Here is a 22,518-nt window from a genome sequence, read left to right as displayed (position 1 = left end):
ACTCTGGTTAACACATTCTTGAGTAGGACACAGCCATCCAGAACCACAGCTTCCTTCTCAGACTTGAAGAACAGCCCACTTGTGATGCAAGTGGCCTGCTGATTACAGTACACCAATTTTGAGTGTAGTTTATATCGTGATGAGAAGGTAGAAGCTCACCCTCAATTTTAAGTGGTGATAGGATGAATGTGCCATGTCTACTATGATTTGGTGTTTTATCTGACCTACTACGTAAACTTTAAGGCAGAAATTTCAGTGTGTGTGAAGCATGGTTAGCTCATCCAGTTAATATGTTAGGGTTCACTAATCAGCCAACCATTTTTCTTCTGGATGCCATGGTTTTCCTAGACTGGTAGTAGAATTTTAATAATCCGCCTCAAGTCCATTTTCACTTCTGTGCTGTTAAAAGTGCCTGTGTGTACTAATGGGAGAAAGAGTGCGAGAGAGTGAATGTGATTTTATGTAACTTTTTAGCAAGCCTGCATTTTATGTTTCAGTCCTACTCATCTTGTACATCCACATATATACTCTGCAAACCATTGTGAATTGCTTGGCAGTCGGTATGTCCCATTGTACCTGTTATAAGGATTTCTTCCCATTCCATTCTTGTATGGAGTGCAGGAACAATGATTGTTTGAATGCCTCTGTCCATGCTGTAATTATTGTAAACTTTTTATCTCAATTCCTGCGTAAGTGATACGTAGGGGGCTGTAGTACATTACTAGAGTCATTTAAAGCAAGTTCTTGAAACTGTGTTAACAGACTTTCTTGGGATAGTTTACATCCATCTTCAAGAGTCTTCCAGTTCACTTTCTTCAGTATCTCTGTGGCACTCTTCCACAGATCAAACAAATCTATGACCATTTGCACTACCCTTCTCTACAAATGTTCAATATTCCATTTTAGTCCTCTTTAAATGGGCTTGTGTGCTCAGAGTTCCAAAGGGAATCCAGTGGGACACCTTTCCGTGTTAGTCCTGTTAGGTATGGGTTCCACACACTTGAGCAACATTCTAGAACCCGTCACATAAGTGATTTGTAAGCATGCAACCTCCTTTGTAGACTAACTGCATTTCTCCCGTATTCTACGAGGGTCATTCCATGTCAATGCAACACAGTAAAGTAACATTTTGAACCTGACCATCTCAGATTTATTTCAAATTTGGTGCATTCAATGACCCATATAAAAGGAAAAGTACCAATTTGCAGGTGTGTGTGTGTGTGTGTGTGTGTGTGTGTGTGTGTGTGTGTGTGTTATTACTGTGAAGAAAGTTATAGGTCTGTAAAGTTTGGAATTAGTGTGAAATTTACATGTGTCCGTCACAACATAAATGACTGTAATTCTGGTTCTAATTCAGTTACAGCAATGAAAATGGTACCATTGGAAAGCTAACGAATAGAGCTTCACAAGTTTCTTAGAAGTTTTATACTAAAGGACATTGACCTTGACCTTTGATCTTGAATATCTCAAAACATCCCATCTTCAATTTTTTTGAAAAAAAATTTCTTAATTGCTCCTCCCCAAGGCATCATGCACAAAAAATTATTTTGTCAACATCAATACACTACCGAAATGAAGAAGTTCACACACACATATATGGAACACAAATTATGATAAAGTACAATCCATAAGTAATATTGTACAAAATATGGTTTACATTATTATAGTGGTATTATGAATTATTTATATTACATTACATTATTTACATTACATTTGTTATGAAAAGGCAATGAAAAGTTATTAGATCTCTCCTCATAGTTCCCCAACTAAATTGTTAATGTTCACCAGATCTGATCCAGGCAGATTGTATGTCCTTCCAGTAGGTGTCACTGGATCCACTCTTGTGATAATATCACATCTTCTGATGATGCAACTGTCTGGTCTGGCAGGAAACACAAATGACAGAGATGGTCCATGTGGATGCAAGAAGTTGACCTTTACTTCATCTGTTTCTTCACATGTCTGTAAGACATATGCAACTCACCAATGACTGTCACACATACAGGTAACAAAGCCATGTATATTTGTTAACAGCATTTCATTCACCACAGCAATCACTGACTCTTATCTACTCACTAAAGAAGCAGAATGTGTCTTTGTCTTTACTAAACCTTGAACCATGAAGCTTGAGGGTACCTGGAATCATCGTTGTATTTTTGTATGGCTGTATCTTCATCATGATGGGAAACCGATGTGTAATGGATGACACATGAAGAAATATTTTCCTTGCACCATCAAACAATTGTCATGATGTGAAAATATGATTTTCGTAAGGTCGCTTGAGACTGGCAAGTCTTGCTAATCTCTTTACAGTCCCTGCTACCCCATCACAAGGTCCTTTACCATGCACTGTAGCAAAAAAATGCCATTGCTGTAACATCAAAATCTTCTTGACGGTAGGATGGATTCATAAAGCTATATCTGTTTTTGTATTGGGCAGCACATCCATACAAAAAGTAATAAATGTGCTTTGGATTTGAAAACTGACATTTTAAGAAATTGATGAAATTTGTGTAGAAAGAACACACCACACACACACACACACACACACACACACACACACACAGATTATCATGCTGAAGGCAGTCAGATATTTCCGTGTATGATACATGTTGTATTTCATTAGTGGTTGAGTCTCTGTAGTAAGCTACAGATGAGTGAATTGTAGCCTGTGAATTATTCCAGTGGAATCTGTATACCTCATCCTGAATGGTGAAGGAGTAATTTTCTGCCTAGTCACACAGAACAAGAAACTCATTTACCTTGAGACCTTCCTTAGTGATTTTACAGAAATGTGACTGCTGCTGGGAGATAAATGAGTGCGGTAGGAGCTGTTGTAATCTCGATGCAAACACCTCAATGAAATCATCTTTTGACTTTATTATAGCCTCTAGAACTACCCTGCCTGTAGTTAACCAACACTAATATGCAGTTTTGTCAATGCAGTTCTTACCAAACAGACCATACAGAAACCAGTTAGTCTTGTCACGCCTGGACAATTGGGACATGAACCTAAGAAACATGCTCGTAATGCAGGATTATTTGTAACAAATGCTATACAGTGCTTGTATGATGGTAATGTGTATTATTCACTCTTTGTTAAGTTTACAAACTTCAATCATTAACTTGAAATTCTGGTGCAAGACACACATGCAAACAGCATGGGTTCCACTGGCATTGGCAAGAACACAGTGCTTTGTCCGCAACTCAAAAATTTTGGAGAATCCATTATTTATATCTAGGTATTTATCTTCTGAAATATGCACACAGTTCCTTAAGGTTGTGCAACATTAGCTGTTTTTGTTTATGTACTGTAATTCCATTTTCTTTCACAGGCACAGTCTTTTCTTCCTGGCATCATATGGCTCACATCATGGTCACAGTAAAAATGATGCACACACTGAACAGTATTCTCACCTACTGTCTTACCTGACTTTAGATTTGGTGTCGCTAATACACCATGTTCTGCTACTAACTGTTTTGCTCTCCTTACCATGTAATCTGAAGCAGAAAATTCTTTCATAGTTTTCCTCATACTCCAACTGTTTGGAAGCACAGTTAGAATTTGTGTTTTGCCGCACATGCGGTCTGAAATGTGAAACTTATCTTTCAGCTGGGTGATAATTTCACTTTCTCTATTTTCACTCTCTTCTTTTTCCAGTTGTGCCACATAAGTATTCTCCAACACAGAGGCTAGTTTTTTCCAGTTTTTGCTTTGGGTATTTTTTCTCACACTGAAGCCTCTTTTTCTTCACAGGAGATTCACATAAATACTTAAGACTACTATTTAAAGCATTGATTGTCAGATCTGATGCTACTTCATCTTCACTTAAATCTTCTCTGGAAGTACCTGGCACAACTGAGGCAACATCTGCAGTGATTGTTGGGTTTTGCAATATTTTTTTCTACATGTACTGCAAATTTTTCCACCTTAGGGTATTTGTTTATCATCCACTCCTGAACATTCCTTTAATTCTTCTGCCCTCTTGCATGACCTTGTTCCCTAAACAGATTGCAACAACACAATTTTGACTTGAAATCCATTTTTTACTAAATATTACTTTACAACACCTTTGCACTTCGTTAAACAAGCCACAGCCAAAAAACGTTTGAAACAAAGTTTGCATAGTTCATAGAGATCAGTGGACTAATGGTGACTAGTTGAAAAAAGTCTCTCTGATGGCTGTTCACTAAAACAGACTAATGTTGATTGGTTGAAATAAAAGTGTCTCCCATTGGCTGTTCACAGCTAGAACTGGTCTGAATAAAAGTAACTGCTATTGGCTGGTGTTATAGAAAATACAGGACACGTAGCTGCTTACTGCATGTTGATGGTGTACTTAACTTGACAAAATAATTTTTTGTGCATGATGCCTTTGGTGTGCCATCTTGATATTTACCATATTTATAGTAACATACTGGAGCAATTAAATATTTTTTTTTCAAAAAAATTGAAGATAGGGTGTTTTGAGATATTCAAGGTCAAGGCCAGTGACCTTTAGTATGAAAATTCTCAGAAACCTGCCATGTGGTGTATCAATGTAAAGATCTATTCGTTAGCTTTCCAATTGTACCATTTTCATTGCTGTAACTGAATTGGAACCATAATTACTGTAATTCATTTATGTTGTGAATTTAGCACAAATTTCAAACTTTCCAGACCTGTAACTTTCTTCACAGTTGTAATACACGTCTGCAAATTAGTATATTTCCGTCTCTTATCTGGGTCATTGAATGCACTAAATTTGAAAGAAATACGAGAGGGTCAGGTTGAGAGGTGTGCTGAATTGACATGGAATGACCCACCAATAAAATGAAGCTTACCACCTTCTATACCCATGACTGAGCCTTTTTGATCATTCCATTTTATATCCCTGCAAAGCGTTATACCCAGGTATTTTTATGAATTGGCTGATTCCAACAGTGACTGATTGATATTGTAGTCACAGGATACTATGTTTTTTCATTTAAAGAGGTGCACAATTTTACAATTCTGAACATTAAAAGCAAGTTATGAATCTTTGCACCACTTTGAATTCGTATTAAGGTCTGGCTGAATATTTATGCTGCTTCTTTTGGACAGTGATTCATTATTGATAAGTGCATAATGTGCGAAAAGTCTGAGGTTACTGTTAATATTGTTTGCTAGCTCATTAATAAACAACATAAACAGCACACATCTCTGGGGCACATCTGAACTTATTTCTACATCTGACAATGACTCTCCATCCAAGACAACATGCTGTGACCGCTCAACCAAGAAGTCCTCAATCCAAACACAAATTTTACTTGATACCCTATATGATCATACTTTTGACAATAAGCTTAGGTGTGGTACTAAGTCAAATGCTTTTCAGAAATCAAGAAATACTAAATCTATCTGAGTACCTTGATCCAAAGCTTTCAGTATGTTATGTGAGAAAAGTGCGAGTTGGGCTTCACATGATAGATGTCTTTGAAATCCATGCTGGTTGGCATAGAGAAAGCCATTCCATTCAAAATACGTCATTATATTTGAGCTCGGAAAATGTTATAAGATTCCGCAACAAATCAATGTCGAGGACATTGGACACTTCCACTACCCTTCTTGTAGATGGGCATGGCTCGTGCTTTTTTCCAAGAACTGGGCACTGTTTTATTTTTGAGGGATCTGTGATAGTTATAGTTAGAAGAGGGGCTAACTCAGCTGCAAATTCAGTGTAGAATCTGATAGGGATTCCATTGGGCTCTGGAGCTTTGTTTAGTTTTAATGATTTCAGCTGATGCTAATACTTATTTCACTCATCTTTCCAGCGGTACAAGGATTTAACTAGGATAGTTCTCCTTAGTTTTCCTTTGCAAAGGGACATGTGAATATGAGGTTAAGCATTTTGGCTTTTGCTTTACTACACTCAGTTTAAATTCCTTCACTAGCAACTGGTCACTACCGTTAGTGCCACTGACAGCCTTTATGTACAACCAGAATTTCTTTGGCCTTGTGAATGATCATTTGACAGTATTCTGATACAGTAGTCATTGGAAGCTTCACACATTGCCCCCTTGACAGCAAAATACTTTTCATTCAGCATCTCTGTATCTGTAGCCCTATGCTTTGATTTACACCTATCGTGTAGTACTCTGTGTCTCTTTAAAGAAACTGATAGTGGATAACATGGAGGGTCTGTCCCATCATGAACTGTTCTACTGGATACATATCTGTCCAATGCATGGTCAATTATTCTTTTAAACTTGAGCCATAGTTCCTCTATATGCTCCTGCCCTGTGCTGAAAGTTTCAAATTCCTCATGACATCTGACATTACTGATTTTTTAATTGAGTTTTCTGAACATCTTTCTGCTTGTTTTAGTTGTCCTTTATACTTTGGTAATCATTGTTTCCACAATCACATCATGGTCACTGATACCAGTTTTGATGTGGACATTGTCAGAGAGGTCAGATCTATTTGTTGGCTATAGATCCAATATATTACCTTCATGAGTGGGGTTCCAAGCTATCTGTTCCACATTGTTTTCAGAGATGTCTTATCATGCCTACCACTAACAAAATTGTAATTTTCCAAATTAATTGTTGGATGATTGAAGTCTCCACTGATGATTATAGTATGATTGGGGATCTTGCATACCAGTAAACTGAGGATTTCTCTAAAGTTTATGTACATCAGGAGATGAGTCTGATGGGCAATAGGATCCAATTATCATTTTACGCACAACCCTGACGCTAAGTCTTGCGTCAACAGTCTCACAAGCAGCTTCAATTTATATCTCAGTGGACTTGAGTTTTAATTTTTCTCCAAAAATCTCACTGCTATCAATTTCAAGTTTCAACCATCTTTCTGTACCCAGTATAATGTGAGCTTCACTGCTTTTCAGCAGCACTTCAAACTATGGCACTTTGTTGCAAATGCTTTGGCAGTTAACCATTAGGATTTTAATGCTCTCACCTGTGGGAGGCATTTCTTTCAGTCTTAGCCTGATTCTTCTGGATTTCCCACGGCTGTCGTTATCCAGACGGCAGGCATCATTTGTTCCAATGTGAGCCACAATCTGCAGTTGGTTGTGCACTGTTTCCTCAGTGGCTCCTGGAATAGCCTTCTCAACATGTTGGATGTGGCCCCCAGGCACATACAGTGAGCGCAGCTGGTGTCCTTTCCTGTCCCTTGCAGATATCTCACTAAGGGGTACTATTGTTTGCCATATGTTTGAACAAAAAATTAATAGACTCCTATCCTTTTACATCTGGCTCCTCTTGACACCAGCAAAACCTGTTTCCCCAAAACAGGTTAAATGAATCCCATTGGCTCAGTTTCAGTTTTAGAGGAGGACTGCACCTCAACCATGTTCATCCTTGTCCACCCTGTACAAGACGCCTGGCTCTACCGTTGAAACGCCACTCGCAGTCAAGTGGACAAGTGGTGACAGATCCTGTACTTTCTACAGAGGAGACAGGATCCACAGGAGAAGACACTACTTCAGGACCCTTTGGTACTGATACCACAGGCACATGACTCACAGGAGCTCTTCCAACATGACGATTGCAGCCGCTGCCAGTCGTTTGGTGGTAGTCACGATGATTTCAAGCTGTTTAAGAGTGTCAACAAACTATTTCCGTATTCAGAAACAGCATTCACAGTGGAGATGCATTTTAATGGTGCAATGTAGTACAGAACAGTGAACAAATAACATTTAAATTACCCCCCCCCCCCAATTATCTTTCAATCTGTTGAGCTAAATAATTCTTAATTTCCAATAAAAATTGGAGCGAAAACACAAAATGAGATCTGTTAAGGTAACAGAAAAATCTGTATTAAAAAAATTATTAGTTTCCTAAAACTTTTGTTAGCAAACTAAAACAGAATTAATTTACAATAAATACAGCTAATATATAAGGCTACTCCTCTTTAAGGAGACATACATGTAACACAGTACATTAGTTAGAATATTGTTACAATAAATAAATCACAAACATTGATTTACTACAAATTAGATTATGCACAGGACGATGGTAGCATCCACAAATTCGCGAAAATGCACGTTTATCTGCATTGATATACAATGAAATCCAGGGGGTGATCTGTTCTTTCACAGTAACTGTGAACCTCAAACATTGATTTGCTATGAAATAAGTTACATATCCAAAACACTCGTACCAGTAACTTATGAAAATATAGTTTTGTAACCATCCAAAAATTCTGAAAAATAACCTGTTGCTCACACAGTTATACAATGAAATTAGAGAGTAATTGTTTTAACAAGCATAGCCCTCCTGTTCCCAAAAATTTAAAAGAACACAAATAAGTTTTAGCATACCATTGATGCCATGAAGATGGTCCAAGACAGAAACTGGTAGATATTTGGATTTAAAATAAAAACAGCTGATGGTTCAAATATGCATTTTATACAATCTTAGTACTGTTCTCGCTACACACCAATCCAAAAAGGAGTATTCCTGCAATGACTGTCTGTGCATATCTAGCCAGCCAACATCTGGCTTTTCAGCTGACAAATGCCAATGTTCTAAGGAGTCAAACAAACGCAAACGATCTTCCCTTTTTTCACCTCGGCATTCTTCTTCAACCACGTCATCGTGCGGTACCCTCACCCAGCTGACCTCTGCTTCACCGGGACGCACCACCAACAACCAGTCCACTTGCCAGTCAAAGGAATACAGACACCTTTGTCGAACTAATGGACTAAGTGCCTCCAGCCTCTGAACTTGGTCCTTGTGCATGTTCGAATTCTGCCGCTCGGCAGCCCCCACAGTTACTACCATCTTATTTGACGCATCTCCTGTGTATCATCAGATATGGTTATTCTCCAATATAACACTCGTGGCATCATATCCACTAGGTTTGAATTATAGCTCCTCTTGTGATAATACTGTCCAGTTTTTTTCTGCCTCCAGGAAACAAAATTACACCCTCACAATTGTTTTCACTGCCAACACCTCACTTCAGTCTGTTTTGACCTTCCTCCTGAGGTGGGGTCTCAGGCTCATGGAGGAGTCAAGTTGCTCATTTGAGACAACATCTATAGTTTCTGTATTTCCTTGCATACCCATCTTGAAGTTTTTGCTATCTATCTTTCCCTTCCTGGTTTTGCCTTCTCTGTTTGTAATGCCTATTCATTCTCGTCTCCTGCTGTCACCAGAGCAGACATTAATTTATTCCTCAACTTCCTCCTCCCTTGATGCTCCTCGCCAACTTTACTGCCCACCATCCCCTTTGGGGTTCACCATGCCCCTGTCTGAGAGGCTCGCTCCTAGTAGATATCTTCAATTTCATCTGTTTGAACACAGGTACACTTGCATTTCTTTCTGATTCCATGCACTCCTTTTCCGCCTTGGACTTTTCAATCTGTACTGCTCTGCTTGCTTGTAGCCTCATGTGGTCTGTTCTCTCTGATACACACTCGAGTGACCATTTCTCCGTTGTCATTTGTTTGCTAATGCCTATCCCATCTGTGCATCCAACCAAATGGTAGCTTTGCAAAGCTGATTGGCAGCTCTGTTCCTAAATGACCACTTTCGATGAACACCATTTCTCCTGCTTTGATGACCTGGTAGAATACCTTACAAATGCTATCCTTACTGGCATGGAATCTTCCATACCTCACCCACCCATGGGGCCCACAGTCCCTTTTGTGGGTATGTGTGTGATGTGCATGGGGCCCCAAGCTATTGCAGTCTCCTTCCTGTTTCCAGACTGCATTACTGTCCCTGTTCCTCTCCTTTCCTGTCCTTGCTCCTTTCTCCCTGCCCCCTCCTTTCCCTCTTGGTGGACTTCTGTATATTGACCTGGCTATCCTCCCAGCTTTGTTTTTTGTATGTGCTATTGTTTAGTTTGCTGTTTCCATCTCCTTTTTGGCATTTTTGGTCTCCTTGGTGTTTGACCTCCATTTCCAATGTTTTCCGTTCAATGTGAGCCATTTGAGGATGAACTCCCAACATAGTTTCCATGGTGCAGGTTCCTCTCCCCCTCCCCTCCCCTCCCCTTTCCCCTTGCACCCTGGCCCCCTTTCTGCTAGATCACCAGCACGGTAGCCAGTCCTTGTGGTGGGGCTGTTAAGTACCCACTTGGCTGAGCCCCCTGACAACACAGGGATCACACTGCTAGTACCACATTTTTAAATGCCATCCCATGATGGTGAATTGTGTCCATTATAAACAGCTATGTTAAAGTGTTGCCGCATTTCCAGGGATAGCAAAAAGCTAGTGAGCATTCGTCTCAGAGCTGTTTTATAAGTTTTACTCCCTCTCCTGTTGTTTGGGGTAATATTCATCAGATTCGGGAACCACTGTTCATTCCCTGTTTCCTGATTTGAACATAGAAAACAGTGTTGTTGTTGACCCTTGATATCTCCAACACCTTGGGTCGCATTCCTCAGAGCCTGATATGGAAGAAGTTCAGAAGTTACCAGACAACTGCTGTAATACCTTCAGTGGGTTCAATATTTAACTACATGGTGCAATTCCAGCAGAGTGCTTTTACGCCACACATAGCTCGTGCAGAAAAATTTACCCTTGTTAAAGTTAAGACTTTTCATCACTCTCATTTTTAATTACGATGCTACGTTAGCTAAGTTCGAGAGCATGTTGTGTTTTCGTGCAGGTCACCTAAGAAGCATATTGCCTGAGTTTTACCATTATTTCCTTCTGTTCAAAAACTGACATTTTAGACTGTATTGTTCTCTGCTTGCCTATTTTTGCGTCTTTATTACAACTATTCACATCACTGCAGATTAGTTCGACCAGGTGGCTGGCCAGTGCTTTCCAAGTTAAATGCACCAGTAAAGCTGTTCTCCTGTATTACTGCTGAGTCGATGTAAGTGTAATGCACAGCATAAAACCTATCCTCATTATCTTACTTGACTGTGTTCGTGACAGCTTGGCTTCTGCTCTACGTGAAATGTAATCCAGTGAGGTTCCAGCAAACGTGGCAGAATACATAGTGTTTGCATGAGGTTTATTCTTATGATGAATGGAGTATAGACACACTTCAGCTTTTACACACCTCTCCCAGTGGTGCTGCCACTGCTGGAAGCATTGCTGGAAAGCTACTTTTTGGACAATGCGCAGCTGCTCCGTCGAATTCTGCATACTGTCCCTGTTGTGAAATCTAGTCCCTTTCAGAGTCTCTCTTTGTTGAGGGAAAAGCTGTGAGTAACTCAGTGCTAGATCAGGGGATTAGGGAGGTTGACAAACCACAGCCGTGTTGTATTTGGCCAAAAACCTCTGAATCAGCTTTAAACATGGCTGCATTGTCAGTGACTATTAAAAGGTAAAATTAAAACAATTGCAGCCCTCGGTCGCGAAAATGAAGTCTTTTTGTCCTAGGTTTTGGCTACTTCTAAGAGAGCCTTCATCAGAAATAAAACATTTGAAACTGACACGTCACATATAAAATAAGTATGAAGTGATAACACTTCTGTCACAAAGCATTATCACTTCATATTTATTTTATACGTGGCATGCCAGTTTTAAATGTTTTATTTCTGATGAAGGCACTCTTGGAAGTGGCCAAAAACTAGGTCAAAAGGCTTCATTTTCACGACCGAGGGCTGCAGTTGTTTTAATTTTACCTCTGAATTGATTGATAACAATGAGCAGGTGCATTATCACGGTGAAGGTGACAGTTGCCTGCTGCCCACAAGTCTGGTTGTTTACCTCACGCTGCTTCACAAAGGTGACACAGAACCTCTTCTTAGCACTCCTTAATTACATTAGTACCTTCTGTGGCATACTCGTGATGGACCACACTGTTGGAATAAAAAAGGACAGTCAGCATGACTCACATTGCTGCAGATTTCTCTCCCTTTTTTGGGTCTCAGGGATGATGGATGTGAGGATCGGAACTTTTTCTGGGTCATACCCATAAACTCTGGACTCATCACCAGTGATCACTTTGTCAATAGCTTGGCATTACGATTCACAGTTTCCAGCCTTTCCTGTGCGATCTCTGAACAAAGATGCTTCTGTTCAGTAGTAGGCAACTTTGGTAGAAATTTTGCTGAGATCCTCCTGAGGGCCAAATGGAGTGCATGGACCCAGTACTAATTTTAACCTTGTCTGCAGGTTCTCTGTCAACATTGCATCACCAGGGTCCTTGCAGATCAGTAACCTCATTTGTGGATGTCGAGGGTCTACCTGAACATGATTTACTTTTCACTGATGAGTGGCCATCTTTGAAGCAGTGTTACCACTTCTTAATCTGTGTGGTACCCATTGCTTCATCCCAAACACTTTTCAAATCTTGCAAAGTGTTTCGACTTGAGAATCACCAAGCTGAAATCAAAATTTGATGCAATAGCATTGTTCCACTTATGTGTCATTTTGCCCACAGCTCAAAATCCAAGGACTACCACTTACTTGTGGTTACTTGTCAATAGCTAACCAGCAACTGGTTGTTCCTTAAGCCATTAAAAAAAAATCAATCATGCACACTGTGTATGCCTATAAATATAGAGAGCACAAACATCTTGGTACCATGGTTGGTTTCAACAATAAAGAGTATGGGTGGATACTGTCTGGACAGCCTTCGTATTTATTTTTCAGGCCTCCTTTCAGCCTTAATTTATTACTGTCTTATCTGTACTACAGGCAAATACTACATCACCAGAAAGACAAAAGTGGTTTATATACAAAGGGTGTTCAAAAAGTTTTGCACACCCATCTCTAATTTTTTTTATTTTTTGCAGAAGGAGAATGAAATTTTTTGTGAACATAATCTGAACTTTTAGCTATACATTGAGCCTACTCAATGTAGCCTCCATCAGCTGTGACGCATCTGGCCCATGTTCTTTCCATGATGTAAACACTTTTTGGTAAAATTCTGGGGATTGACTTTTACACCATCCCTTGACACAGGAAATAAGGTCTTTCTCACTATCAAATGGTTTACCACGCAGGTGGGCCTTCAGATGACCAAATTGGTAAAAATGAGACGGAGCTGAGTCCGGACTGTAGGGAGGATGAGGAACAATTTTCCTACCCATTTTCCAGATTTTTTCCTGCTTCATAAGGGCTGTATGGGGTTTGGCATTGTCATGGTGTAGTCTGATGAGCTGACCCTTAAGCTGTGATCTGTAGGTCTTGATGGCATGTCGCAGCTTGTCCAATGACAAACAGCTGATTAATTGTGGAGCCAGGTTCCAAAACGTCAATGAAAGTTACACCACACTGATTCCAGAAGGAGGAGGCCATCACCTTCCAGCCTGTTGTTCATGAAAGTCTTGGTTTCTTCTTCCGGATGGAACCTGGATGACACCACTCCGTGGATTGGGTTTTGCTCTCTGATTCGGGCAAAAATAACCATGTTTCATCCTGGGTAATGATGCCGTCAAAACTCTGTTTCCACTCTCTGGTAAAGCTCTTCATGAGAACCTCGCACACATTCTTGCTCATTGTTTTCATTTCTCTTGTCACTAATGTACCCAATGTGCACAGATTTTTCGGTACCCTAGTGACTGTACCAGTGATACCACATTACCCAGTGACAAACGAGTCATTTCAGCAAGCTGTCGTGTCATCACACATATGTCATTTTGGATGACTTGGTCAATGGTCTCCTTATTCACATCACTCACTGCCGCTGATGGTCTACCACATTGTGGATTGTTCAGTAGAGAGAAATCATCTTCTTCAAACCACTGCAACCACTGCTGGATACTGCTGTGATACACTGTGTCCTCCCATAAACAGGGAGCAACTTCCTGTGAATCGATGTGGCTGAGTAATCACCGGTCTTGAAGATGAACTCCATCACCGACTGTTGTCACAACCTGACATCTAATTAACAATCCGTTATGGCTCACCTATCAGTAAAAGAAAATACTTTTCTGTACCAACTTACAGCTAAATGTTCCAAGTATGTTCACAAATAATTTCATTCTCCTCCTGCAAAAAATATAAAAAAATAGAGACAACTGTGCAAAACTTTTTGAACACCCTTTGTATGTTACACTACATTGTACTCTTCATTTTCTCAGTTTAGGAATCTGAAAACTTCATGCAAAAAAAAACTGGTAATAGTTTTGGAGGTGTGGAATTATCTTGCCTGACTACTTCTTCAGCTCGCAGTTCTCACTGCCCTGACGAGATCGAATGGCAGCTGTACGCTTTATCCAGTACAGAAAGACAGATTGAATATGTGTCTTGTTTCTTAATGGCTGTTTCTGCAGATTTTATTGAAACAGGCAAAGACTTTGTAAAAATCAGTGTATCCCATAAAACCTAGCAATTCTTTCTCATTGCTCAGCTCAGTAATTTCATTCATGACTTGCAGATGGTCCATTGTGCTGTATCCAGCTTGTTCCTTTGCCTGATTAAAATGCAGAGTTTTTTTGTGGGGTTGGTGGTGATAGTCTCTTCAATCTTGTCCAGCATGACAGAAAGGATGCTGATACTGAGATAGAATAGGTGCAGTGTTCAAAGTTTTGGGGATAGTCTGCCTCCACAGACAGTCTGTGAATAATTATGGAACTTTCTGTTATGTTATTTTGCCTCCAGATTTAACCATTTCTGTTGAAACACCATCACCTCTGTCTGCCTTTCCATACTTCATACCTTGGATAGCTGTGTGCACCTCATCTGGTTTAAGTGTATAGTGTTTTTATTGTCATTATTAATTATCTGTGTTTCTGATTCATTTTTTAAGTATGCGGACAGTTATGAAAATCCTGGAGTGTAGGCAGGTTTATATCTGCTGTTGGCTACTGTGCCACTTGTCACCTAAAACAGTGAAAAGTAGTGTGTATCCAGCATAAATTTCTGTTTTGTTTTCAATTGTGTGTATTATCAAGTTTCCATTATCTCATCCTCTCAAATACATCTACAAATAGATTTGTGCAGTTCAGCAGGTGGTATCACGCTCGTGTTAGCATAAACAAAAAATAATAATAATAATAATAAATAAAAAAACCTTTTCATTGATTGTTGCATTATTCAAACCTGCAAAGCTTTTTTCAGTTTGAATAAGTATGCCTGCCAGTTAATTGCCCTGTCCAGCTGTAAGTATAAAACTTTCTCTTTTTTAAGGTGATAAAGTAACTGTTTAATTTAATTGAATATTCCTCCCAGTTCTTAAACCAATTCTCGTAACTCATTTTTGACTTCCTATGAGCCGTATACAAGTAAAGAAGCAAGGTGTTGATAAGCAGCTCACAGTTTCCCAATGGAAAACTATATACAGTTACAAATAATAGTGACACATTTTCAGCTGCAACTCACAGCAAACTCCCTCATGTATTGCTATGCTCATGCAACTGTATACTGTTGTCGGTAATGTAAAGATTCCTCTTTTTAACATTTACTCAGTAAGAGGGTGGTGCTAGTCTGTAATCCCTTACATTTAATTTTTGTATCACAGTAGTTGCATGGTGTTGTGTTGTGAAAGCCACAGTACAATTATCTTCACAGAAATTTGCAACTCTTTTATACAAAAATGAAGCTTGTATGCCTTTTCATTAATCTTTCTTTTGCAAACCGTCCACATTTACAGGAGTATCCCATTGATGAGCCTAATCCTTTATTTAATCTTGATATTTTTACATGTTCCTTAGATTATGTGCATAATACATCCAAATGACTGCACCTAGTAAGTTTGCAAAATGTTTCATGTAATTCATTTTTGTGATCCTGCCAAGTTCATACATTTTTAAAAAAGTTTGAAAACTATAACAAGTTGTTATATTCTCCAACTTACATCAACAAGGGCTACTAAATGTCATGTCTGTCGGGTCTTGACTGATATTATAGATATCTACTCGGAAAAAGTAAGTGTGTGTGCAAACCAAATGGTGCAGTCTATATTTTCCACACAGTAGTTAGAGCATAAGCCGTGAATGTTAAACATGACACACTGAACAAGATTGAAATGTGCTCTACCCTCAGTTTACCAGTTGTTACAGAATGATGGCATTCACCATTTACTGTCAATCATTCTGTATGTTTAGGAAAAAGTGGCTCATGATGAAAACTTAAGTACTGTTAATGCTACTGATTTTGTCATTATGCTTAGTTATTGTCTATCAAATGTCCGGAAAAAAAAGAACAAGAAAACTATCTCTGCTGCCTGGGAGATAAATACTTCTCTTCCTATGGTTATTGATTTCAATGCACTGTAATATACCAACACTTATAAGTATTTGTCCAATGTTATAATTGTACATTTTCAAATTGACAATTTTTGTAGCCAGACCCAGTGTCAGTTTTGGCTGCACAAATAGAAAGAATTTCTGACCAAGCAAAAATAAGAGGCAAACAAGCACTTGAAAAGCAAAAAGCAGAGAACAGGAAAGCCTCTGAAACTGAAGACCTCCGTAAAACACCGAAAAAAACTGTTCGGGCTGCAGAAGACCTTATGGCAGCAAAGATTGTTGCTGGGAAGAAAACATTTGATGACAGGTATACAACTGCCTTCCTATTCTTTACATTGATGTGTTTCAGCTTTTTTTGTTTTTTACTGTTGTCACTTTTATTTTTTTGCTACTACTCTACAAGGTGGTTGTTGTTATTTACTGTTGCCCATCAAATTTATTCTAATGTAAGATTGTTTCATATAATTGAGAGAATGCAGGATTAACTGATGGAAAGGCCTCATTTGTCGGCAACCTGTTTCATGTGGTAACTGCTGCTTAGGTTGCTTATTGCTAACTGAACTGGTCCTCCTCTTCTCACACAGTCATTTTTGAAAGGAACTTACTCCGAAATCTTAAGTATTCAGAAATTAAGGAAAACATCCTCCAGGTAAATATATGCAATGTAGCAGAATGGTCTTTCCAACGGTTAAAGAACATAGTTAAATTGATATTTTGCCATTGGTAAGTTTTCCAATATTGTTGAAAAAGATAGGTTGACAATCTTGGAATAAGACCCTTTTATTGTGGAAGTAATTGATTCACATGGTCAAGTTACATTTTTAAAAATATTTTAAATTGTTTCATTTTTTACTCATACATTTTTGTACTATTGTATCTCTCATCAAAGGACGTGCAAAATGGTTTCACTGATCATCAGTACCACTGCTATGTACAGGCCGTTTCATCAAATCATCATAGAAATACCTATATTCGTGCAAAATATAATCAAGTAAACGTATATGTCTTGCATTTTGTTCCTGTTAATAGCCACTGGTCCAGTGTAAGCTCTTTTGAAATTACAAGCAACAGACAAAATAAAATATTCTTGATTTGCTCACTAGACTACAAATGAATATATGATGCCATTTTACAAATCTCAGCGCTGTTCAAAAACAACAACAGCTGAACTTAGAAAAGTGAAACATGACACATGTGCATTACGTATTCAATAGAGGGTATACAAAGATGATTACTATTGAAAGGGGATTATTTCATGTGTAAATGCCTTTCTAAAACGATGTCACTGTAATGAAGTCGCAGAAACACATTTACATTGTGTGGAATAAAGCCCTTTTCATGCAGAAAGATGTATCTCTGCATATAGAGTCTGGTACCATTTTTATCTCATTTTGTCAAAATTTGGAGTAAAGCTCTTTCAGAAATGACCGTATCAATTGTATCGATATTATGAAAAGGACAGTTGCTATTCACTATACAGCAGGGATGCTTGGTCATAGATAGGCACAACAAAAAGTCTGTCACAATATAAGCTTTCAGCCAACAAGACCTTTGTTGAAAATCAAAAGACCAGTGCATGATGGGAGAGGCAGCTGGGTGTCGGTAAAGAGGAGGCTGGGCAGGGATGGGGAGGGGGAGGGATAGCGGACGGTGAAGTGCTGCTGGGGAGCCTGCAGGGATGAGATGGAAAAAGGGTAGGGCAGCTAGGGTTGGGTGCAGGGGTTGTGTAGGGCTGGATGAGTATATTGTGTAGGTTTGGTTGATGGAAGAATACCACTGTGGGGAATGGTGGGAAGGATAGTGGGCAGAACATTTCTCATTTGAGAGCACTGTGAGAGGTAGCCGAGACCCTGGCGCAGAATTTAATTCAGTTGTTCCAGTCCTGGGTGGTAGTGAGTTAAGAGGGCAGTGCTCCTCTGTGACTGGACGGTGAGACTTTGGGAGGTGGTGGGAGACTGGGAAGATAAGGCACAGGAGATCTGTTTTTGTACAACGTTGGGAGGATAATTACAGTCTGTGAAGGTTTCGATGAGACCCTCGGTATATTTCGACACGTACCGCTCGTCACTGCAGATACACCAAACACAGGTGTCTAGGCTGTATGGAGGGGACTTCTTGTTATGGAACGGGTGGCAGCTGTCAAAGTGGAGGTATTGCTGGTAGTTAGTAGGTTTAATATGGACAGAGGTACTGATGTAGCCATCTTGAGATGGGGGTCAACATCTAAGAATGTGGCTAGTTGGGCTGAGTAGGACCAGGTGAAGCAAAAGGTGGAGAAGTTGTTGAGATTCTGGAGGAATGCGAATAGGGTGTCCTCACCCCCATCTAGATCGCAAAGATGTCACCAATGAATCTGAAGCAGATGAGGGGTTTAGGATTCTGGATGTTCAGGAAGGATTCCTCTAGATGGTGCCATGCGTACCCCATATTTGTTTGTAGATAATGCCTTAAAAGGAAAAGTAATCATGGTTGACTGGGAAGGAGGTTGTTGCTTTCGAATCCATCAGGCATTGGCAAAGATAGCATTCAATAGCAGTGAGGGCATGGGCATTAGGGATGTTACTGTAAAGGGATTTTATGCATCACATAGACACTTTCTCACCAAATACATAATTTTATTGAATGTTTTACCCAATTCTTGTGGCTAAAGGCATAAATGCAAACAGTGGAAAATCCAGGATGGAATGACACACACACACACACACACACACACACACACACACACAGTGTCTTTGGCTACTGTGGCCAGACTGCGAGCAACAGTGCATGATGGGAGGGGAGGGATAACAGGGTAGAAGTGGGATATGGTAAAGTGCTGCTTAAAGGAGTGTACAGGGAAGAGGTGGAGAGAGGTTAGGGCAACTAGGTGAAGTAGGGAGGTTAGACAAAGGGGTGGAGGGTTAGCGGAGGAGGAGAGAAAGAAAAAGACTGAGGGTGTGTTGGTGGAATAGGGGCTGTGTAGTGCTGGAATGGGCTCAGTGGTTAAGGACGACGACTAAGGAAGATTGAGGCCAGGAGGGTTACGAGAACTTAGTTTATATTACAGGGAGTGTTCCCACTTGCGCAATTCAGAAAAGCTGGTGTTGGTGGGAAGGGTCTACATGGCACAGGATATGAAGCAGTCATTGAAATGAAGCATGTCATGTTTGGCAGCATGCTCAGCAAACAGGGTGGTCCATTTGCTTCTTGGCCACAGTTTGTCGGTGGCCATTATTGCGGACAGACAGTTTTTTGGTTGTCATGCCCACATAGAATGCAACACATTGGTTGCAGCTTAGCATGTAGATCACATGACTGGTTTCACAGATAGCCCTGCCTTTGATGGGATAGCTGATGTTTGGAGTAGGTGGTGGTGGTGGTGGTGGTGGTGGTGGTGGAGGGATTTATGGGACAGGTCTTGCTTCTAGGTCCATTACAGGGTTTGAACCATGAGGTAAGGGGCTGAGAGCAGGGGTTGTGTAGGGATGTACAAGAATAATGCTTAGGTTTGGTGGGTGGCAGAATACCACTGTAGGAGTGGGAAGGATATTGGATTGGACATTCCTCATTTCATGGCATGATGAGAAATAGTGAAAATCTTGGTGGAGAATGTGATTCAGTTGCTCCAATCCTGGATGGTATTGAGCGATGAGGTGAATGCTCCTCTGTGGCTGAATGGTGGGACTCTGAGAGGTGGTAGATGACTTGAGAGGTAAGACACGGGAGGTCTGCTTTTGTACAAGGTTGGGAGGGTAATTACAGTCTGTGATGGCCTCGGTGAGACCTTTGGTATATTTAAAGAGGGTGGCTCGTCACTAGAGATCCAACAGCTATGGGTGGCTAGGCTGCATGGAAGTGACTTCTTGGTATGGAACGGGTGGCAGCTGTTGGAATGGAGGCATCGTGGTGGGTACTGATGCAGCCATCTTTGAGTTGTAGGTCAACATCAAGGAAGGTGGCTTCTTGGGTTGAGTAGGACCAGGTGAAGCAAATGGGGGGAAGTTGTTGAGGTTCTGGAGGAATGTGGATAGGGTGTCCTCACCCTCGATCCAGATCACAAAGATCTCATCAAAGACCTTCTCTTCTTCTCCCAGTCCATACAGTAGAAACACTTTTTCACCACCTACCCTACCAGTCAGACTCAACCAGAGACCAATGTTGAACCCTGCCTGACTCAGTTCATTCCTCCATCCAACTGTGACCCCCCCCCCCCTCCACTGCCCACAATCACCCACTGCTAACTTTCCAAAATTTCTTAACCTCGTATCTTACTCCACCATCATTCCCCAAGTCCCTCGCCATACAAACTAAACTTAAATCCTCAGTAGGAACCACAATCCACCACCTAAAAATCAGTCCCAACGTTATAATCCTGTCTGCTGACAGTTGTTTTGAATCACAAGGATTACCTGGCAAGAGGACTCCACCAGCTGTCACATTCAGCCACCTACAAATCCTGCCACAGTGACCTTTGTCGAAAAATCCAGCAGGATCTCAATTGTCTCCTCAAATCCACAGGCTGAAACCAGAATATCTCCCCGAAGTCCAACCCTCTCTTCGCCTCCACCACTCCCCACACACTTATCTTCCACATCCTTCCTAAAATCCATAAACCCAACCACCCTCCCCCATGCAGGTCTGGGGATTAGAATAGGCCCGAAATATTCCTGCCTGTCGTATGAGGCGACTAAAAGGAGTTTCACACATTTCGGCCTTTATGTGATGGTCCTGTGTAGGGTTTGACCACCATTCTTTAAAATTTTCCTGAAGAGCTAGCCAATTGGGGTAGAGCACCTTACAAAGTGCATCATGTCCATCGTGCATTGAGATCTTTAGCCCACTTTCTCGTCGTCACATTACAGTCCTGCCCATTCTCCATCTCTTGGGCAAGGACACTGTATTGGTAGTTATGACAGCTTGGCTGTGGAAGTGGAAGGGTAGCCCACAACATAGACAGACAACAGTATTCACAATTACAAGCACCCAAGCTTTAATGATCTTCCAGCAATAAAGGCTCTTAACAAATCTCAATTAAGCAAGGGCATAAACTTGGTTACAAACATATGTTAACCTTCAACCAGTGATAACCCCAATAAAGAATTACCAATCAATAAAACATAGATAAAGGTCTGCTTTACAAGAATGCTTAAATTAAGTAAATCATGAAAGCTACGTTACAAATTTTATGTTAAGCTTCAACAGGTGAATAACCCCAATAAGGAATTCTCATTTAAATGAAACATAGATAGGAAAATGCCTTACCAAAATGCTTGAATTGTGTAAAATCATGAAAAGCTGAGTTACAACTTTTCTCACAAACTGCTTAGGAACTTACAGCAAATAAACAAGTTTGATCTGTTTAACCAGAAGGTAACTGCCAAGTCCAAGCGAGCGAGGCCACTCAGAGCGGACGACCGCCCCAATGGTGGTCATCAGCCGACATCGTCACAGCCCAGTGGCCACCGTGCTAAAACCTAACGTTTCGGTAAGCGACCGACAGCAACACAGAAGTAACAGTGACTGAAAGTCTGCGTACGCCTTACGAAACATGGCACACCCCCTGAAGTGGGAGCAGGCACAGCTGACTAGCGCCCATACAACCGTGAGCAAACAAATCTCTTGCCGCCTGTACTAACGCGGGAAATGATAGCGAGCGACAAGACGCCACACACAAAGCAGCAACCGTGTCTACCCCTCGACCACAGAAATTGCCCTGTCTCCTTGTCCATGGTAATGCAATTTCTAGCACACAAGAAACGATTTAATAATGGCATTAGTTCAACGCAAGATCAGTTAACAGTTAGGTCCAGTAAAGATTTACCAACGGATTTACCTTCAAACCAACTTCCGGGCCACAGGCGGAAATTAGTAAACTTGGCATAAGTTTTCACCAGACCGATAAACAAGAAATCAAATTAAACAGTTGCCAAAAATACAGTCACAATACGCAAGCCCTTCAAGACCTTGCTATCTTACTCACAGTTGTTATTAACGGCAAAACATACACAAATGAATGACAAGAAATTCAGCATTGAAAGCAAAAAAAACAACACACCACAAAGGTTAAATTAATTAATTTGCAGACGAGCCAGTCACTGAAAGCTCAGTTCCACAAGATTAAGACTAACCTCACTCGTCAGCAATACATTTGTGTGCGTGATAACTAGACCACGGATTTTTAGGTCGTAAAAAAGTGTGTTTTAGGCACCTAAAATAGGCTCCTTCAGTAGTTCATTTAGGCTATATAAAATCTAAAATAGGCTCTAATAAAAATGATGGAGAGAGAATAAAAATAAATTAAAATACACAGTGTTGACAGTATGAACATCTTGTTGTTGTTGTTGTTGTTGTTGTGGTCTTCAGTCCTGAGACTGGTTTGATGCAGCTCTCCATGCTACTCTATCCTGTGCAAGCTTCTTCATCTCCCAGTACCTACTGCAACCTACAT

At 40.4% G+C, this 22,518-nt stretch overlaps 1 protein-coding gene across 1 annotated transcript in view; it reads left to right on the top strand.

The window, feature by feature from the left end:
- Positions 1–22,518, top strand: part of LOC126195236 (uncharacterized) — a 233,811-nt gene that overhangs the window by 87,465 nt on the left and 123,828 nt on the right. The window contains exon 3 of the mRNA XM_049933762.1: positions 16,187–16,398. Coding sequence (XP_049789719.1) covers positions 16,187–16,398 — 212 coding nt within the window. The remainder of the gene's footprint in view (positions 1–16,186; positions 16,399–22,518) is intronic.

Source organism: Schistocerca nitens, chromosome 7 (genome assembly GCF_023898315.1).
Source record: "Schistocerca nitens isolate TAMUIC-IGC-003100 chromosome 7, iqSchNite1.1, whole genome shotgun sequence".
NCBI classification, from domain to species: domain Eukaryota; kingdom Metazoa; phylum Arthropoda; class Insecta; order Orthoptera; family Acrididae; genus Schistocerca; species Schistocerca nitens.
Note: the sequence above shows the minus strand (reverse complement) of the source record. Positions and strands in the feature narration are given on the sequence as shown.